Raw genomic sequence first — 21,384 nt, 5'->3', positions numbered from 1 at the left:
ATTTCTGTGACAGCGGTGATCCTTCGCCACATAATTTTGTTCAAGTACTGGTTGGCTGACCAGGCTTCCTGAAAAGGTGCTGACTGATCTTCCTTTTGTAGGTGACTGGTTCGGTTCCCTTTATGGAAGAGATCAATAAGGGCCTAATGGGAGGTAAGCAGGGGTCCCTTTTTTTCGGCTCACTAACGGCCCTTTTGTCCGTCTGGTTCACAGGAAAAGGGTTTGAGATCCACCTGTAACTTTGTGGGAGGCTCCAAGAGACCCTGAAATAGGAAGTTCCTAAGCGGGCACTTCTGGTTCCCGCAGACAAGCCTTCCTCAGCCTGAAGGGGTGCCCTCACCCGCGCCTGAGGTTGGGGGGAGTTTTAGTCCTTGCCCCTGGCAAGGTTCTTTCCTTCCAACATATGCTTGTCTCCAGAGTGGCTACAGGGCCTCTACGGAGCAGTGCGCAGGACCTGTTAGCACAAGGAGTTATTGTGCCGGTTCCAGAGTCGGAACCTTTCAAGGTTTTTATTCAAATCTGTTCACAGTTCCCAGGAAGACCAGGTTCATCCGATATTGGATCGAAAGGCTCAGAACCACTTTGTGCGGGTTCAGACCCTTACAAAGGGCGACTCTGATCAAATGGCACAAAGATCCGCTGTCATTGGACAATCTGATCCTGTTGAGTCGGGATTCGAGGGAGTCTCTCCTATGGTGGTCTAGAAAAATATTTTCCTCCCCTGTATTGGACTGTAATCACCATGGATGCCAGTCTGTCCAGATGGGGAGGTGTCTTGGGAGTGTATTCGGCCCAAGGTGTCTGGACTCGGGAGGAGGGAGGAGTCCAGGTTGCCTATCAACATCATGGAGATTCGGGCGATCAAACTTTGTATCAATGGACAGATCGTCTACAGGGACGGGCTGTACAGATAGAATCAGACAATTCTATGGCTGTGGCATAGGTCAATCATCAAGGGGGCACAAGAAGTGCCCTGGTGGCCCGGGAAGTGGCCGGCATCTTGAGGTGGGCAGAACAATATTTTCAGGCCCTCTCTGCTGTGCATGTTCCGGGGGTAGAGAATTGGCAAGCAGACTATCTCAGTCAGCAGAAGTTGGATACGGGAGAATGGTCTCTTCACCTGGAGACATTTCATAATCTGTGTCTTCGTTGTCCTCTGATGTGGACCTGCTGGCTTCCTGTCTCAACAGGAAAGTGCAGAGGTTCGTGTCAATGTCTCGGGATCCTCTGGCCGATGCCACAGATGCTCTGGTGGCCCCTTGGGGTCAGTAACGTCTAAGTTACGCCTTTCCTTCAATACAACTTCTTTCAAGACTGCTACGCAGAATCGAGGTAGAAGGAATTCCAGTTATTCTGGTGGCACCTGACTGGCCTCGCTGGTCTTGATACGCAGGCCTGGTAAGGCTGGTAGCAGACATCCATTGGAAGCTTCCTCTCAGGGAAAATCTTCTGACTTGGGGACCAATCTTCCATCCTGCTTTATGGTTGCTGGCTCTAACGGCCTGGCTATTGAAAGCTAGGTGCTGAAAGACAAAGGGCTGTCAGTCGGTGATTCCTACACCGTTAAAGGCTAGGAAATCTACTTCCAGGAAGGTTTAGCACCGAGTATGGAAGGCGTACATTACTTGGTGTGAGTCGCATGGGGGTTTCTCCCCGCTCCTTTTGTGTATCGCCTGTTGGAGTTTCTACAATTGGGTGTAGATCAACGTTTGGCTCTGGGCACCATCAAGGGCCAGATTTCTACCTTGGCAATTTTTTTTCCAAAGACCGTTGGCGGTGAAATCTTTGCCTTCCATTCCTTAGATGTGGTAAGGGCGATTCGGGTGTACCTGGCGGTGACTAAACAGGTTAGAAAATCCGGTTGTTCTTACGGATGGACCTCGCAAGGGGCAGGCTGCATCTGCTGTGACCATTTCCAAGTGGATCAGGCAGACGGTTGTGCAGGCCTACTCTTTCAAGGGCCAGGTTCCTCCTTTCCCTGTTAAAGCGCATTCTACAAGGGCGCTTAGTGCCTCCTGGGCCTTCCGTCATCCGGCGTCAGTGGTTCAAGTGTGCAAGGCGGCTACATGGTCATCTGTACACACATTTACAAAATGTTTTAAGGTGATTGTATTTGCATCTTCGGATGTTGCGTTTGGCCGCAAGGTTTTGCAGGCTGCGGTTGCAGAGGCTTCCGCTTCTTGAAGGTGGAAATTTTTCCTGGTGGTGTGCTCCAGTTGTTCCTAGTTGAGCTCCTGTTGTTACCTTGTTTGCTATGTTTAGCCTTGTTGGGAATTCTGTTTGTGGTGGGGTTTTTTTTTTCCCCACCCCTCATATTGACACTGCTTTGGGATATCCCAATGGTCTGACGAATTGAAGCAGTGTCTGTCAGTGAACGAAAGGGAAAACTGGATTTTTGTCTTAATGTAAAATCCTTTTCCCTGAGGTTCACTGACAAACACAGCACCCGCTCCTCTGTTGGGGTTGAGTTATTTGTTCTTCTGACACTGCTTGTTACAAACTGATGTCCTACAGCAGGAAGTGAAGGTATACCCTCTGGGACTGCCCCAGGGGCGTAACCAAAAAGGTTTCCGCCTAGTCCCACTTCTTGAGAGCGAGAGCATAAGCCCAATGGTCTGAAGGAATGAGGCTGTGTCTGTCAGTGAACCTCAGAGAAAAGGATTTTACGGTAAGACAAAAAATCCAGTTATTTATTTTTTTTTAATAAAAAAAAAAAAATACACCGGTTTAGGCCCCTTTCACACGGGCGGCTCTGTGAAGCGGGAATGGCTTAGCAGGGGATTGCTTAGCTGAACCCCGCTGAGCAGGCGGATTACAGCTCTGTGTACACTCCGCTATGCAGAACGGACACAGCCCTCTCTAGTCTACGATCGATCAGATGGAAACAGATCACCTGTCCGTTTCCATCCTATCCGCCAGACAGATGGGGAATAGGTCCCCCATCCATCTGTTTTTGGCGAACAGGATCAGCTCAGATCAGATGGTGGTGGGTGTCAGCGGACACATGTCCGCCGCTCCATAGAGCAAACTGGAGGGTCCTATCGGGTCCGCATGAAAAACTGTTTTTCAGGCGGAACTGTTCAGATCGCCTGTGTGAAAGGGTTCCTATACTCGTCTGCTCTGTGCTATAGAATTGCACAGAGAGTCCCTGAATCTCCGCCTCTTGGGTCCCCCGCTGGTGTCTCCTCTCTGGCGAGTGCCCCCATAGAAAAACGCTTTGTATGGGGGCTTGCTCCCGAGCCTTGCTGTCTGCATCTATAGATACAGACAGCGGGACTTGGCCCCACCTCCTGCTCACTTATTACTTGTTTTGATTGACAGCAGTGTGAGCCAATGGCTTCCACTGCTTCAGCAAAGCCAGTGAGACCAGAACTGCAGCTGGGCATAGCATTGGATCAAACAAAAGGCTCAGGAAAGTAAAAAGAGGGGTGATACTGATGCCTAACTTTCTCTTTCGTTCATTGACGGACACAGTACCATATTTTCTTTGACCCTTGGGTTATGCTGCTCTCATTAGGAGTTGGACACTAGGTAGGAAATCAGTTAATAAAGCTTAACTGCATCCATAGGGCAGTCCCAGGGAGTATACTCCCACTTCCTGCTCTGCTCTTCAGTTTTTCGTGTTTTTTTTTTTTTTTTGCCTAGTCAGGACTAAGGACCTAGCTCCCTGCTGGGATCTTTTGGTCCTAGCATTTTTTCCTTTTTAAACTGACCCTTAATCCTTGTTGTTTTTCTTTCTACGATCAAGTCTTTTCAGTGAGAACTATTATCAACTGCCGGACTGGGTGATGCACTGGATATCCTAGATCCTTACGGTCCCCCCAGTCTGGCCAGCAAGAGTGTGCAGACCGCAGCTCCATGCTAGGTTGGCTGCGACATAGCCCCACTGGAGCTCTCTATCAGTGCCTATGTACAGTTTGGCAGGGGCTCACCTGACAGCCCTTCTCTCCCATGATCCCGCGGCACACCTGAGGACCTCTGGCGGCACACTGGTTGAGAAAGGCTGCTCTAGATAATCTGATCCTGATGAGCTTGGGTAAGAGGAGGGTTCCTGCTTTGGTGTCTTCACTCTCTGGCGCCTCTTCGGTGGTCACCATGGATGCCAGCCTGTCCGGGTGGGGTGGCGTGTTTTTGACACAGGTTGTGTTCAGGGTTCTGGCCTCTGGAAGGATCCAGACTACTGATCGATATAATGGACATCTTCTCGGAGGTGTTTCATTAGTGGTATCTCTGGGGGGAACTGCCGAGTTGGTCCTGTTGGCCTCTCGTCTCCACAGGAAGGTGTTTGGGTGTGTGGCACGGTCTTGGGATCCTCTGGCCGTAGACATGGACGCAATGGTGGCTCCTTTGGGGCCGGTGTTGTCTGAAATACGGCTTTCCTCTTCTGGAAATTCTGCCAAGGCTCCTGCGTAGGCTCGAGGCAAAAGGGATTTCGATCATCCTAGTGGCTCCAGACTGGCTTTGCCAGTCTTGGTACACAACTCGGTTGCAGTTGGTCGTCGATGTTCCTTGGTAACTTCCTCCTAGAGGAGAGCTGTTGGCTCAAGGGCCAATCTTCCATCTTGCTTTATAGTCGCTGGCTTTAACAGCTTGGCTGATAAGCCAGGTGCTGCAGGCAAGAGAGTTGTCTGAATCTGTGATTCCCACGCTGCTGCAAGCTAGTAAATCGACTTTTAGGTAGTTTTACCATCGCTTTTGAGGAACATACTTTGCGGATGTGAATACCCTAGGGCTCACTTCCGCTCCTTTTCGGTGATTCGGAGTTGGTTTCCTCCAATGCGGCATTGAGCATTGAACAGAAAATGTTTGCGAGATTCCTCTGCTTACATTGTCCCAGAAGTTAGCCTTCTTGTTGGTGGTATTTCTTCTGCATCAAGGGTGTCGGAGCTGACAGCTGTCTTGTTCACCTTACTTGGTGATCGAGTAGTGCTTCGTCTCTGCCAGTTTCCTTCCTAAGGTCGTCTCTGGTTTCCATTTAGAATAAAAGCATTGTGTTGCTTTCTTTCCTTGTGTTCTAAACCGAAGCATCCTAAGGAGATTGCCTTACATTCTTTGTATGTGGTTCGGGCAATCAAGGTGTACCTGGTGACAACTGAGTCGTTCCAAAAAATTGGATTGCCTGGTTGTCCTTGCGGATGCTTCCTGTAAGAGGCTGGCCGCGTCTGCTGTGACCATTTCCGATGGATCAGGCAGACGGTGGTGCAGGCCTATTGTGTTTAAATTCATCATCCTTGGTTTTCCTGTTAAGGTGCATTCTACTAGATCGCTTAGTGCCTCTTGGGCCTTCCTGTCATCTAGCGTCAGTGGTGCAGGTTTGCAGGCGGCGATCTGGTCGTCCGTGCACACTTTCACAAAATTCTATGGAGTAGATATGTTGGCATCTGTTGATGCCGCCTTTGGCTGCAAGGTTTTGCAGGCCGCTGTTGGAGAGGATTAGTCCTCTTTGAGGGTGTAAATTTTGCCAGGTGAGCTCAAGTTGTTTCCTTGTTGAGCTCCTGTTTTACCTGGTTGGCTACGTTTAGCCTTTGGGAAGTATGTTTATTGCTGTGTTCTTCCCACCCCTCATTTGGGAAGTCCCAAGGGTCAAAGAAGCTAGGGAGCTGTGTCCGTCAATGAACGAAAGAGAGAACTGGATTTTTGTCTTACAGTGAAATCCTTTTCTCTGATGTTCATTGATGGACACAGCACACGCCCCTCTAATGAGTTGGGGTTTATGGTCTTCTGGCACTGCTTGTTACAAAACTGAAGAGCAGGAAGTGGGAGCATACCCCCCCTGGGACTGCCCTATGGGCGTAGTCAAGCTTTAACTCTTTTCCGCCTAGTGTCCTACTCCTAATGAGAGTAGCATAACCCGAGGGTCAAAGAAGATATGGAGCTGTGTCCGTCAATGAACATCAGGGAAAAGGGTTTTACGTTAAGACAAAAATCCAGTTTTCTACCTTAATGCATTAAGGTAAAAAATGTTTAGGCTTTATAACCACTGTAAATGCAAAACTAAATCTGTATTGCAAATAAGCCACTTTTCTTCCCAACTTTGTTAGTTTATACAGTTTCAATTTAGTTCAATTCCATTTTATCTTTGCACTTTTTTTATGTTACAGGTTTGGCATGTACATCCCTTTTTTGCATATGGGATATGATTTCCGGCGTTCAAGTCTTTTTGCAAATGTTCCTGGCGCCCGTGTTGGTGATCTAAGTTCTGTGGACAAGGCAGGTCGGGATTACCTGACGGTGCTGCAGCACATGTGGAGGCCCAGCACAGATCCTCTTCCCACGCATGCATGCTGCCTCTCTCCTGATCTTATTCGCAGTGAGGTGCATTATCTGAAGCTGGACTTCAACTGGCGTGTGCGGGAGGTGCTTCTTAGTTCCATGTTGTCCGCCTACTATGTGGCCTTTGTACCTGTGTGGTTTGTCAAGGTACTAGCAAGGCATATTACTTATTACTTGTATAACGAATAGGGGATGGGGGTGGAAACACATGGCTCATATCTTGAAGTGAAACTAAATGTAAAAATTTCGAATATGCAGACTTTATATTGCAAAAGAGGCATGCAATGTCTCTCCTGCAATAAAATACACTTATAGTATAAAATAGTGTAGCGCAGTCCATATATAAATAAACTCAATTGGTAATAAATAAATTAAAACCAAACAATTAATAAAAATGGCATTATGATGAATAAAGGAGAAAGTTCATATGGTGATGTAAAAGATAAGATGATAAAAGAGACACAGTCCACTGGTGATCCGGTGAAAAAAATATAGCAGCAAGTGTGACTTCTGTGCTCATAAAATTCCCATCACCTGGCACTATCTGCCTCTCACCTCCACAACTCGACCCCAGAGGGTCAAACAGCATGAACAATCACCACGATATTCAGCCAATGATAATCAAATGGAAAACAGGACCACAGCCTCCAGCATAAAACCGCCTAGAAATCGATTATGGCAGAGGATACAGCTTCCCAGATCGTGCTCAAACATAAGGAAAAAAAGAACAGATCTAGTGCTCTCTGTTGCGGTTTAAACGATTTATTGCTCAAATAAAAGTATTGCACTTACATTATATTGCACAAAAACGAGCCTGTAATGCAGAGCCTGCAGCATGCAGAGCCTGGATGGTGCCTGATTTCCGGGTTGTTAGACAGCCTTCGGACCGTGTGACCAATCCCCACGGGGGATTGGTCACACGGTCCGAAGGCTGTCTAACAACCCGGAAATCAGGCACCATCCAGCACGCTGCAGGCTCTGCATTACAGGCTCGTTTTTGTGCAATATAATGTAAGTGCAATACTTTTATTTGAGCAATAAATCGTTTAAACCGCAACAGAGAGCACTAGATCTGTTCTTTTTTTCCTTATGTTTGAGCACGATCTGGGAAGCTGTATCCTCTGCCATAATCGATTTCTAGGCGGTTTTATGCTGGAGGCTGGGGTCCTGTTTTCCATTTGATTATCATTGGCTGAATATCGTGGTGATTGTTCATGCTGTTTGACCCTCTGGGGTCGAGTTGTGGAGGTGAGAGGCAGATAGTGCCAGGTGATGGGAATTTTATGAGCACAGAAGTCACACTTGCTGCTATATTTTTTTCACCGGATCACCAGTGGACTGTGTCTCTTTTATCATCTTATCATCTTTTACATCACCATATGAACTTTCTCCTTTATTCATCATAATGCCATTTTTATTAATTGTTTGGTTTTAATTTATTTATTACCAATTGAGTTTTATATATGGACTGCGCTACACTATTTTATACTATATTACTGTGAAGGTGTTGGATTACCCTTTTAGTGTTAGCTGCTGGTCCTTGATAATTTATTCAGCGCTGAATCTTTTACAATAATTTTTTAATAAAATACACTTACCTGACTATTCGTAATCCTCTGCAGAAGAACCTGGAGGGAAGATGCTTGTGAAAGAGCTTACTGGCTTCAGACTGTTGAAGCATAGGTATTTGTGCCATTAGTTCTGCTTTAAGCCTATTTACAGATTTAACTGGTTATGAGAACTGTCCTTTTGTGTTCAATAAATATTCCACTACTCTCTGCAGCTAGCACTCCTGAACCATGGGATTTTGGACTTGCAGTTCCCTTTTTCAGAGAAAAGGGAAATTTCATACATACACACTCTCTCACAAAAGTGCGTACATCCCTCACTTTTTTGTAAACATTTTATTGTATCTTTTCATGTGACAACACTGAAGAAATCACACTTTGTTACAATGTAAAGTAGTGAGTGTACAGCTTGTATAACAGTGTAAATTTGCTGTCACCTCAAAATAACTTAACACACATTAAGCCATTAATGTTTAAACCGCTGGCAACAAAAGTGAGTACACCCCTAAGTGAAAATGTCCAAATTGGGCCCAACTAGCCATTTCCCCTTCCTGGTGTCATGTGACTCTATAGTGTTACAAGGTCTTAAGTGTGAATGGGGAGCAGGTGTGTTAAATTTGGTGTTATAGCTCTCACTCTCTCATACTGGTCACTGGAAGTTTAACGTGGCACCTCATGGCAAAGAACTCTGAGGATCTGGAAAAAAAAGAATTGTTGCTCTACATAAAGATGGCTTTAGGCTATAAGAAGATTGCCAAGACCCTGAAACTGAGCTGCAGCATAGTGGGCAAGACCATACAGCTGTTTAACAAGACAGGTTCCACTCAGAACAGGCCTCATTATGGTCGACCAAAGAAGTTTAGTACACATACCCAGAGGTTATCTTCCTCCAGGAAGACCACTGCTTTGCTAAAGAAGCTTGAGGGCAAAGGTGATGGCCAAGAATGTCTCCAGACCTAAACCCTATTGAGCATCGGTTAGGGCATCCTCAATCGGAAAGTGGAGGAGCGCAAGGTCTCTAACATCCACCAGCTCCGTGATGTCATGGAGGAGTGGAACAGGAATCCAGGAGCAACCTGTGAAGCTCTGAGCTCTGGTGAACTCCATGCCCAAGAGGGTTAAGGCAGTGCCACACAAAATATTGACCCTTTGGGCCAAATTTGGACATTTTCACTTAGGGGTGTACTCACTTTTTTTTGCCAGCGGTTTAGACATTAATGGGTTTGTGGTGTTATTTTCAGGGGACAGCAAATTTACACAGTTCTACAAGCTGTACATACACTCACTACTTTACATGGTAGCAAAGTATCATTTCTTCGGTGTTGTCACATGAAAAGATATAATAAAATATTTACAAAAATGTGAGGGGTGTACTCACTTTTGTGAGTTACTGTATGTATGTATGTGTATATAGCAGGCTGTAGGTGCACTTAGCAGAACTTACAACGGGGAATTTTACAATGTAGTTTGTGTCGCTTCAGCGGGGAACAGCCTGCCTTTATCAAGATAAGACCACAATAAGGTCACCAGCCTCCTCTCTACCTGCTGAAAAAAACTCCCAGTGGATGAAATGGTGGCTGTCCGGCGTTCAGCTTTAAAGTTTACCTTTCTTGTGATGCTGTCATTCAGGCTCATATGTCTTTTTATCTACTATTTTGGCCTACTAATTTTATGAATTTATATATGAAAGCAAAATTATTTACTTTTATCTCTCCTTAAAAACCTGCCATATGGGAGTGATGCTCGGTAAATCCTCTTCTCACTTGACAAGTATTCCTTCTGTTTAAAGTATAATTAAAGGCAAAACTTTTTTCTAATTTTGGATAGCGTGGAGTGGGATTAGAACTTGTGTCAATTTTGTTGCTATCGGTGCCCTCGTTAAGGAGATTCACTCTCTCGATTTGTCATGTTTACCATTATCATTTAAAGGGAAAGTTAAAAAAAAAATCCTAAATGTAGGGTTTTCCACAGAAAAGTCATGAAGCAAAATTCTTCCAATGGGGACACTAGTTCTGGTGACCTGGGGGTCCCCAAGGAATTCCCTTAATTTGTAGGGATTTCCGCTCACTTCCTGTTTGGCTAAGGGACAGGAAGTGAAAGGGAAATGTTCGCAGTGAGACACAGATGGCAAAAAAAAATGTTTTGCCTATAGTTCTACTTAATAGCATGTTGTACAGATTCTTGATATTTTGTGAGGCATAGGCAGAATGCAATAGTGAATCACACCACCTCAGAACAGTGTAATGTGTCATACGGGATTTTGATTTCTTTTTTTTTTTTTTTTTTCTGCTTTGACCATTTTAATGTTTTATAATAGATTACAACTACTATTAGTCTTATTTTTCTTTTCAGAGTACTCAGTATTATGACAAGCGATGGTCTTGTGAACTCTTCCTCCAAGTCTCCCTCAGCACCTCTGTAATCCTTACTCAGCACCTTTTGCCTGCTCGATACTGTGATTTACTTCACAAAGCAGCAGCTCACCTTGGTTGCTGGCAAAAGGTGGATCCAACACTCTGTTCCAATATGCTGCAGCATTCGTAAGTAAACACTTATTCTAATAGCTCTACAGTCAGTGATTCAGACAAACAAGTATTTTATTAATTATACTCTGAGTAATCATAAGTGTTTTTTAATGTTAATATTTATTACATGTTTTTGGACTTGCCTTGACTTGGTTGGTTTCTCCCCAAAATTGAGCATCAGATAAGTGAATTGAGTGAATGCAGGTTACCCAGGTGATCATGGTCCCCCCAATCAAGTCTAATTCCTATCCAGCTTTTGGACCGTTGATCAGCTTCTTTATCTCTTCGGTTGTCATATAATCCCTTATAGATTTATTTGGGGATAACTCCAGACTTGCAAATGGGCTAAGAAATTTGGATCACAGTGTTCAGTAGTATTTGCTTGGTCCACCTCATCTGCGTTTCCTTCTTTATTGTGAGGGTAATGGATGATTCCTTTAAGACTAATTCAGTAATACTTGTTTTGGCAGGTGGATGGAGGAATGCATGTGGCCCCAGGGAGTGCTGGTAAAGCACAATAAGAATGTCTACAAAGCAGTTGGTCACTATAATGTTGCGGTTCCCTCCGATGTATCTCATTTTCGTTTTCACGTAAGTGGTACCATTATTGTCGGTTAGTATTTAGGAGAGAAAATGCAAACCTATTTAAATGCTGCGCTCCATGCAGACAAAAAATAGTCCCCATTTATGAAAAAAGGGGCAAAATCCACACTAAGAATAGTGGTGTGGCTGCCGCCTTCCTGCAAAATATACCCAAAGAGGTATATGTAATATGAAAAGAGAAGGGGGTGAGAGGTAAATGGCGCAGCCTATACTGATTTGTTTTACAAGAACGTGAACCAAAAAACTCAATAAAGGTGATATATGCATAAAAAGTGCTGTAAATCAGTATATCGTCACAGATCATAAAAAAATAAGTATATGTAAACATAGGTATACGAAAAGTGACACAATGTGTAAATTGAGATAAGGGGTAACATCCTAAATATATAAATTAAATATAATACCATACAACAATGGGTAAATGATCATAGAGTGGATGGAGAAGGGGTACAAGGGTTTGAGCACAAAATATTAAATAAAGTGTCTAGTGCAAGGTGATCAAGTGTATATACCAGTATCGATACCTATACACAAAATTTAAACAACCAATCCTAGTGGTGATAAATATCAACATAAGAATGGGTGTCAAACTATAATAAAGTGACCAAGTGATCAAATATTTAAAAACAATCCATCAGGTGACTATTGATATAAAGTCCCAAATAAAGTGAATCTTGAGGTGATCCAAGTCTGGCCGTGCAGGTGAGGAAACAATAGTGCTCCCCTCTCAATAATGCCCGCACTCACCGGAGCTAGGTACCCCTACAGGGGTAAAGAGCATAGTCAGGGGTAGGATCCCATCTTGTAAAAGGGCACCGGTCCCAGTGGCTCTGATCGTCCAATTGGATCCTCACTCAGGGGTATAGGGTTATATTCAATACAATCTGGTCATCCAGTAGGGCCCTCACATAAGGGTATAGGGTACACTCAGTGTAATCAATATGTCATCAGGTAATGTAATACAGGGATATCCAGACCATAAGTGGGAAAGCGAGTCTCACATAGTGAAGTATTGCCAAAAAGTATTGTTTTATTTAAAACCGGTACTCGCATATAGAAGGAATAAACGAGCGTGGTTAAAATGACAAGAACAGCAACTTCCTAGTTAGCGATGGACTTCCGGAACGCAATGCGTTCCACCCGCCGAATGTGCATTCCAACAGAAGCGGAAATGACGTGATTACGCTCTACGCGTTTTGTCAGTTGACGCCATCAGCATCAGGGCTGCTCCAGATGACGTCAACTGACTAAATGCGTAGAGCGTAATCACGTCATTTCCGCTTCTGTCGGCACACACATCCAGGGAGTGGAACGCATTGCGTTCCGGAAGTCCATCGCTAACTAGGAAGTTGCGGTTCTTGTCATTTTAACCACGCTCGTTTATTTCTTCTATATGTGAGTACCTTTTCTGTTTTAAATAAAACTATACTTTTGGCAATACTTCACTATGTGAGACTTTCCCACTTATGGTCTGGATATCCCTGTATTACATTACCTGATGACACATCGATTACACTGAGTGTACCCTTATGTGAGGACCCTACTGGATGAACCAGATTGTATTGAATATAACCCCATACCTCTGAGCGAGGATCCAATTGGACGATCAGAGCCACTGGGACCGGTGCCCTTTACTAGATGGGATCCTACCCCTGACTACATACCATGCTCTTTACCCCTGTAGGGGTACCTAGCTCCGGTGAGTGCGGGCATTGAGAGGGGAGCACTATTGTTTCCTCACCTGCACGGCCAGACTTGGATCACCTCAAGATTCACTTTATTTGGGTCTTTATATCAATAGTCACCTGATGGATTTTTTTAATATATATTTTTTTTTAATATTTGATCACTTGGTCACTTGATTATAGTTTGACACCCATCCTTATCGCGTTGATATTTATCACCACTAGGATTGGTTGTTTAAATTTTGTGTATACAGAGAGTGCAGAATTATTAGGCAAATTAGTATTTTTGAGGATTAATTTTAATATTTAACAACAACCATGTTCTCAATGAACCCAAAAAACTCATTAATATCAAAGCTGACTATTTTTGGAAGTAGTTTTTAGTTTGTTTTTAGTTTTGGCTATTTTAGGGGGATATCTGTGTGTGCAGGTGACTATTACTGTGCATAATTATTAGGCAACTTAACAAAAATCAAATGTACAGTATACCCATTTCAATTATTTATTTTTACCAGTGAAACCAATATAACATCTCAACATTCACAAATATACATTTCTGACATTCAAAAACAAAACAAATCAGTGACCAATATAGCCACCTTTCTTTGCAAGGACACTCAAAAGCTTGCCATCCATGGATTCTGTCAGTGTTTTGATCTGTTCACCATCAACATTGCGTGCAGCAGCAACCACAGCCTCCCAGACACTGTTCAGAGAGGTGTACTGTTTTCCCTCCTTGTAAATCTCACATTTGATGATGGACCACAGGTTCTCAATGGGGTTCGTCTTTCAGCCTTTCTTACCTTGGCCATGTCTCTGAGTATTGCACACCTTGTGCTTTTGGGCACTCCAGTGATGTTGCAGCTCTGAAATATGGCCAAACTGGTGGCAAGTGGCATCTTCGCAGCTGCACGCTTGACTTTTCTCAGTTCATGGGCTGTTATTTTGCGCCTTGGTTTTTCCACACGCTTCTTGCGACCCTGTTGACTATTTTGAATGAAATGCTTGATTGTTCGATGATCACGTTTCAGAAGCTTTGCAATTTTAAGAGTGCTGCATCCCTCTGCAAGATATCTCACTATTTTTGACTTTTCTGAGCCTGTCAAGTCCTTCTTTTGACCCATTTTGACCAAGGAAAGGAAGTTGCCTAATAATTATGCACACCTGATATAGGGTGTTGATGTCATTAGACCACACCCCTTCTCATTACAGAGATGCACATCATCTAATATGCTTAATTGGTAGTAGGCTTTCGAGCCTATACAGCTTGGAGTAAGACAACATGCATAAAGAGGATGATGTGGTCAAAATACTCATTTGCCTAATAATTCTGCACTCCCTGTAGGTATCGATACTGGTATATACACTTGATCACCTTGCACTAGTCACTTTATTTATTATTTTGTGCTCAAACCCTTGTACCACTTCTCCATCCACTCTATGATCATTTACCCATTGTTGTATGGGATTATATTTAATTTATATAGTTAGGATATTACCCCTTATCTCCATTTGCACATTGTGTCACTTTTTCTTATACCTATTTGGCCACTACTTATTGCACTTTAATACAAGTTTGCATCTTGTGCACCTTATACTTGATTTATGTTTACATATACTTATTTTTGATATGTGACGATATACTGATTTACAGCACTTTTTACGCATTTGTCACCTTTTTATTGAGTTTTTTGGTTCATATGTTCTTGTAAAACAAATCAGTATAGGCAGCGCCATTTACTTCTCATCCCCCCTCATTTCAAAAAACAGTCCCCATTTAATCCACTTACAAGTGGGGAAAATAATTATTTGGTCCCCTGCAGGTTTTGTAAGTTTGCCCACTTACAAAGAAATGAAGGGTCTAAAATTTGTCATAGGTGTATTTTAAATGATGGAGAATATGAACCAAAAATCCGGAAAACACACTATACAAATGTTATAAATTGAGTTGCAGTTCAGTGAGTAAAATATGTTTCCTGACAGTCTCCATGGCAGCATTAGCCCTGCCTCCTCTCCTACCCTATAGGACCCCACTCCCATAAATTTTGCTCAGTGCTAGGGGCTGCAGTCCTTTTGTCTACCGCCTACAAGTTTGGAGTCTTACTCTATATGAAGATTTTTTTTTTTGCCACCCAGGCTTGGCGTGTTTGTGAGGTGATGGATCCAGATGGTGTTCTCTCGGAAGTCCAGAAATTCCAGCTATTTAGCAGGGTGGTCATGGGTGATGGATACGGTGCAATAAGGAGCTGTAATTCCTGGCCACTGGCAGATTAGCGGCAGTTGGCTAAACGTCCCAGCTACTAGTGGGAGGCCCTTGCGCCCTGATCGCCGGTAACGTTCGGTGGTAGCTTTTGGAGTTCCAGGCCGGTTCTTGTGTTGCCATGGTGGTAATGTATATGTTCTCCTGTAATGGCAGCAGTCAGTATTGTATGTGCTTTTTTTCTGTTTCTCCTATGTTGTGTTTTGCCATGGCGGCTGGAACGCATCTTGCAGTCGAAAACGAGGCTCGATTCGCACACGCGTGGTTCTGGCAAGTAGGCGTCATGCGCGTGGGCTCCGCCCAGTGTCGATCCCAGTTCAGGCAACGTCAGCCCAGCCGGCAAATTTAAACAGCGGTGTTGCGGTGTTTCTCTGGATGACCTGCGGGCTTGTGTGGCGGCTTCCCCAAGCTCTGTTCTCAACCCTGGTGAGTCCTCTGCCAGCTGCCTTGCTGCGCAGGTTTTTTTTTTCTCTGCCTCACCCTCTGGTTCTTGCAGTTTCCAGGTCTCAGAAGTGCTGTCATGGATGTCTCACCGCCCCCTGGTGGACAACTCTTGTGCAGCAGGTAGGACTGGTCCTGTTAACCCCTGCCTGGCTGTCTGTCTTAAGATCCTTTTCTTTTGTTTGCATGTTCTCTTTTCAGCCCTTCTAGGTCTGATCGACATCATTCTACATGCGAAGACCAGGACCGTTCCAGATCAAAACACTGTCACTCCTCCTCCAGATATAGACACCATAGGTTGCCATCCAGATCGTGAATTCCGGAAGACCTGGAAAAGAAACCAGTCCACTGACCAGAAAATTACGTAAGAAGCATCTTTAGGTGGTCGGGAAGCCACTAAGTCCTTTTGATATTGAGCCTGTCCAGGCAGCTCTAGTAGGCGCTCACCTGCTCCTCTTTTCACACGTCTGAGCAGCCTCGATCAGGGACCACTGGGCCATCAAAACGGTCTCCCATGGTAATGCCTGGGCATTCAGCACCCCTTCTACGCTCCGATCCTTACCTACAACCCTCCCACGTTCAGAAGAGAAAAGACAGATTCTTCTATCATATGTGGATTCACGGGTGGCTCAGGGCGCCGCCGTGCCCGTCCCAGCCGGCAAAAGGTTTCAAGGTCTTTACTCGCCTCTCTTCATGGTCTTGAAGAAAAACGGCTCCTGGAGACCAGTCTAAGATCGAACGCACTTGAATTCCTTCATCAAGAAAGAGAAATTCAAGATGGAGACACTTTTTACGATCGGCCAAGCGGTAGAGCCAGGCGACTGGATGGTCTCCATAGATCTGAAGGATGCTTACTTCCATGTCCCGATAGCGAAAGATTTCCAGAAGTTTCTTTGCTTCGACGTGGACCAGGTCCACTTTCAGTTTACCTGTCTCCCGTTCGGGCTTACTACATCGCCTCGTGTCTTTTCAAAACTCTTACTGGCTGTCTTGGCCCTGATCAGGGCCGGAGGTATTTGGCTCTACCATTATTTAGACGACCGGGAGCAGATCTTGCTGCACAGAACCCAAGTCCTCTCCAGTCTTCTCGAGTTCGGTTGGTTATTGAACATGGAGAAAAGTCACCTGGAGCCGACGCAGTCCCTGATATTCTTTGGGGCACATTTCCACATTTTCAAGAGCATCATCTCCCTGTTGGAGAAAATCCCGGTGATTCGGGACAGATTATGCCCGGCATTGTTATCCCCTGGTACCATGGTAGCCATGACTCCCCATTGTGAAGTGGGCACAGTGTAAAATGCGGCCTTTCCAGAAGGGCTATCTCCAGCAATGGAGTCCGGAGAGCCAAGATCAACCCATACGGATAACCTTGTCCACGCGGGAGAGCCTCTCTCGGTGGCGACAGAAAAAGAAAAAACTCCAACTGTCACTCCATTGTTCCTGTCTCTTGGATTACAATCTCATCAGATGCCAGCAATTCGGGCTAGGGTGCTCACTGCCTATCGGAAGTAGCCCGGGGCAGATTAGAATTCCCTTCTCACGAGATAGTTTTGAATGTTCTAGAACCCCGGGCAGCTTTCAGCGCTCTTCAAACTTTTCACCACTTTTCACCACTTAACAGTCGGCCTCGATCCTCCTAAGATTAGACAACACCACAACTGTCTCATACATAGAGGAAGTCTCCTTCGCAGTCTCTCTCTGTTGAAGGAAGTAAAGCCGATCATGACCTGGGCTCAGGAGAATTTATCTGACTTAACAGCCGTCTATCTTCCCAGAATCCAGAACGTTCGGACGGACTTTCTCTCGAGGGTACACCTGGATAAGGAGTGGACTCTCCACAACGAAGTCTTCAGGTGGGTCATATCCTTGGGGATTGTCCCAGAAGTGGACTTATTCGCCTCCTGTATAACTTCAGGCTGAAGAAGTTCTACACGAGGTGTCGTCGTCCCCAGGCATTCGGGGTGGATGCCCTGATGGACCATTGGAGATTTTGCAAGGCGTTTCTGGTACCCTGTGGCTGTGAATTAACGAGGATATAAGGCCCCGGAGTCCAGGAAAAATAACCCCTTAAGGAGGCATATTACACAGTTACCTGTTTACTGCATATCGGGCTCTTATCTTTCCATTGTCTGGTGAGTGGGGATGAGAGGGGAACACCGAGTGAAAGACCTGGCACAGTGTTGAGCACCTGTGTGATCTATTGCACAACAAGTTCACTACGTATTATCACCATATAAATGGACTTCTTGGGACTGTTACAATTTACAGCACTTATACCATTATAAGTGGATTGGCATATTAATACAGTATATTGATTTTGCAATGTACCACCTTATGATTATTTAGAATATTTTCACTTGCCACTTTATACACATTGATGAATTTTAATTATTTATATGTGTTTGCACTTTTATGTTTTTTTGCACAGTAGTAGCAATCTTGTCGTGTCTTGCCCTTTGGTCTCACATCTGCTCCTCAGGTCTTCACAAAAGTGTTAGCCCTGGTGCTAGCTTTGCTACGCCAACGAGGGAATCGTGGTACTGGGCTACTTGGACGATCTCCTGTAAGCGGAGTCTCCCTCTTCTCTGGTGGAGAACCTAAAGATCACAATACAAGCTCTGCGGGAGTTCTTCTGGATTCTGAATTTTCAGAAGTCTGCTCTAGTTCCGTCCACAAAGCTGGACTATGTGGGCCTGACTCTGGACTCTGCCTTAGCCAGAGTGCTCCTTCCTCTGGACTAACTCCACAAATTACAGGCTGCAATTTGCCTCCTGCTGTCCAACAAATGGTCATTCCTCCGGACTTGCATGCGGGTTCTGGACCTGATGGTGTCTACCTTCGAGGCGGTTCTGTTTGCACAGATCCCTACGAGGTCCATGCAAAGGGAAATTCTGACCAAAAATGGGACAAGACTCCGCAGTCTCTGGACAATCAGATCTAGCTGAGTCGGGGGAAGGAAGGAGTCCCTGATATGGTGGCTTCGTTTTCCGTCGCTTCAGCTGGGAAAATCCTTCCTCCCCTTGGACAGTGGTCACCACAATTGCCAGCCTGACCGGCTGGGGAGGCATCCTCGGCAAGAATTTTGCTCAGGGGATCTGGATGCTGGAAGAGTCCAGACTCCCGATCAATCTCTTGGAACTCGTGAGTTCTCGGACTGTGTCTGGATCATTGGACGAATCGTCTTCAGGGGTGTCCAGTGCGCATTCAATTGGACAATGCCACGGCCGTGGCTTGCGTCAATCACCAAGGGGGCACAAGAAGTGTCCTGGCGGCTCTGGAGGTAGCTGGCATTCTAAGGTGGGCAGAACGATTCGTTCCAGCCTTCTCCGCCATACACATTCCTGGGGTGGAAATTTGGCGGGTGGAAAATTGTCAGGGGAATTACCTCAGTCGGCAGGCGTTGGGCCACTGGGGAGTGGTCCCTTCATCCTGAGGTGTTTCATCGGCTGTGTCTCCGATGGGGAACCCAAAAGTGGGTCTTTTGGCGTCTCGGCTCAACAGAAAGGTGCAGAGGTTTGTGGCTTGGTCAAGGGATCCTCTGGCCGATGTCACAGATGCGCTGGTGGCCCTGTGTGGTCAGTATCGTCTGATTTACGCCTTCCCTCCTCTCAAGCTTCTGCCAAGAATTCTACGCAGGATAAAGGCAGAAGGGATTACGGTCCTCTTAGTTTCTCCGGACTGGCTTTGCTGGGCTTAGTAAGCTTGTCGAATGCGGCTGATCACTGACGGTCCTTGGGACAGCAGATCCTCCCTGAGAGGAAGCTGCCAAGGACTGATCTTCCATCCTGCTTTACAGTCGCTGGCTTTGATGGCTTGGCCTTTGGGAGATTCCCCTGCTCACATTGTCCCAGAAGGTGGCCTTTTTAGTGGCAATCGCCTTTGCGCACAGGGTGTCGGAACTTGCGGCGTTATCCTGTCATTTTCGTATCTGCTTCCCGAGGCTCAGGTACCATCTTTCTAGTCCATTGACTGTTTTAGATGGATCTGATAGCTAACCCCTTAGATTCAGTGATCTTTGATTGGGGTATATAGCATATCTTCTTTGAAGAAAAATGTGGAGAGACTCTCAATCGTGACCATCACCTTTAGACACTGGCGAAAAAACTGAGGTACTTTCCTGTGTGGGAGGGGTTATATAGGGGGACATCCTTTCTGATTGGTTGCCAGTGCCTTTCACCTGTAGGTGGCTATATGTTTGTTTAGATTTATGGTTTTGTGTTCTGTGATGTATAAAAATAAACGTATTTTACTAACCAAATTTTAATTCCATTTACAGTAATCCCCGCTCCATCGCGGTTCAGTTTTTGCGCTCCCGGTAATTCGCGTTTTTTTTTTTGTAATGTTATTTTACTATATAAATCATTAAAAATGAAATATTTTTGTGTTTTCCATAGCTCTTGCTATGTCTCTTAGTATCTTTTATGTGTTTAAATGAGTCTCTATTGTTTTAAAAGTGTGTTTAAAGACCTTAAAATGCTTCTACACGTACAGTGACAGTAAAATAAACATGCCTACAATGCATTTTAATAGGGTTTTTCTATTTCGCGGAATTTCACTTTTTGCGGCTGGGTCCGGAACGTAACCTCCGCAATGGAGGGGGGTTTACTGTATAACCTTTTGTATCATTTATTTTTAAATCTGTCTCGATCATTTAAACACCTATGATAACAATTCTAGACCCTTCATTTCTTTAGAAGTGGGCAAACTTACAAAATCTGCAGGGGATAAAATAATTTCCCCCATTGTCTAAGCAAATATCTAATCAAATGTAAATTTAAACGCTGCTACTAGAAATACCTGAATTATTTTTTTTGTTTTTCGTTTACTATAATCTTTGCATAAAAGGACTTAAACTAGGATATGAAGGGATAGCAGTGTGAGCCATTAATGCTCTACTATAGGCTTTCTCAACTAGGGTTCATTGTTACCAGGGGTTCATTGACAGATTGATACCCTACTTACAATAACCAATGTAAGGGAGCAATTTCTTATTGATATCCAATGTAAATAGTTACTTTTGCAAGTGCAAGGGGGTATTTCTTTACTGATCACCAATGTAAAGGGGACAGTTTCTTTACCCAAAACCAATGTAAGGAGGTATTTCTCCATTCTACCACCAGTGTAATGGCATAGGGGCATTTTTCCACTGTCCACAAATGTAAAGGAACATTTATTCACAAATTACCAATATAAGGGGCATTTAATTTCCTCGCTGACCACCAGTGTAGGCAAGGGGGATTTCACCACCAATGTAAGGGGTTGGCTACATACTTGTTCCAGGTAAGGGAAAGCATTGAATCAAGAGACAGCCAGGTAACTAGCATTTTCAGAAGTCAGCAAAGGCAGCCTACATATTTATTATGTAGTAAGGATTCAGGAGAATTCTCTTTTAAATACTGCTAATAAATTGTAATTGATTTAATATTTGTTTCCTTCTTTTTCAGTTTTTTTTCAGTAATCCATTGCGGGTCCTCAACATATTAACAGCCCTCGAAGGATTGCTTATCTTTTATCAACTGTATTCACTCTTTTCTTCAGAGAAGTGGCACCATACAATTTCTCTAGCTCTCATTTTATTCAGTAATTACTATGCCTTTTTCAAGCTGCTTCGTGACAGAATTGTATTAGGGAAAGCATATTCTTATACAGGGGTCGCCAGTACTGAACAGAAACTGAACTGACCTCCCCTGCACCAAAGCCCTGTATTTTTGTTACAAATTGCTTTTGTTTCTTTCTGTAATTAAAAGCAAGAGAATATTTTTTTACTCTCAAACTGTCTGTTTTTTTTTTTTTTTTTTTGTTTTTTGCTGCACGATTTGGTTTGTATTCTTAAACCGATTTTAGGGGGATCACAAAACGCATAAAGTTTTTCTTCAGGTGTTTACCAGAATTTTTACACTGATAAGCCCTTCAGCATATAACGAGTTCACCACCCCCTAAACATATCTGTTGCTGCCAATGCCCCTTGGCTTTTTGTCTTTTCTTTTACTTCTTAAAGTGACCCTCATTTGGAAGCTGCCAATGTAGGC

The 21,384-nt window shown here is 44.4% G+C and overlaps 1 protein-coding gene across 2 annotated transcripts in view; it reads left to right on the top strand.

Annotated features, from left to right (window-relative positions):
• The window catches only part of TMEM39B (transmembrane protein 39B), a 43,063-nt gene extending 21,935 nt beyond the window's left edge, over positions 1 to 21,128 (top strand). For both annotated transcript variants that reach the window (XM_082246272.1, XM_082246273.1), the window contains exons 6-9: positions 6,102 to 6,420; positions 10,194 to 10,381; positions 10,837 to 10,957; positions 20,800 to 21,128. In XM_082246272.1, the coding sequence (XP_082102398.1) occupies positions 6,102 to 6,420; positions 10,194 to 10,381; positions 10,837 to 10,957; positions 20,800 to 21,036 (865 nt within the window). In that variant the 3' untranslated portion in view covers positions 21,037 to 21,128. The remainder of the gene's footprint in view (positions 1 to 6,101; positions 6,421 to 10,193; positions 10,382 to 10,836; positions 10,958 to 20,799) is intronic.
• The last annotated feature ends 256 nt before the right edge of the window (positions 21,129 to 21,384 follow it).

This window comes from Pelophylax lessonae, assembly GCF_965119305.1.
Source record: "Pelophylax lessonae genome assembly, chromosome: 2".
Lineage (NCBI taxonomy): Eukaryota > Metazoa > Chordata > Amphibia > Anura > Ranidae > Pelophylax > Pelophylax lessonae.
This window is presented reverse-complemented; position numbering and strand designations above follow the sequence as displayed.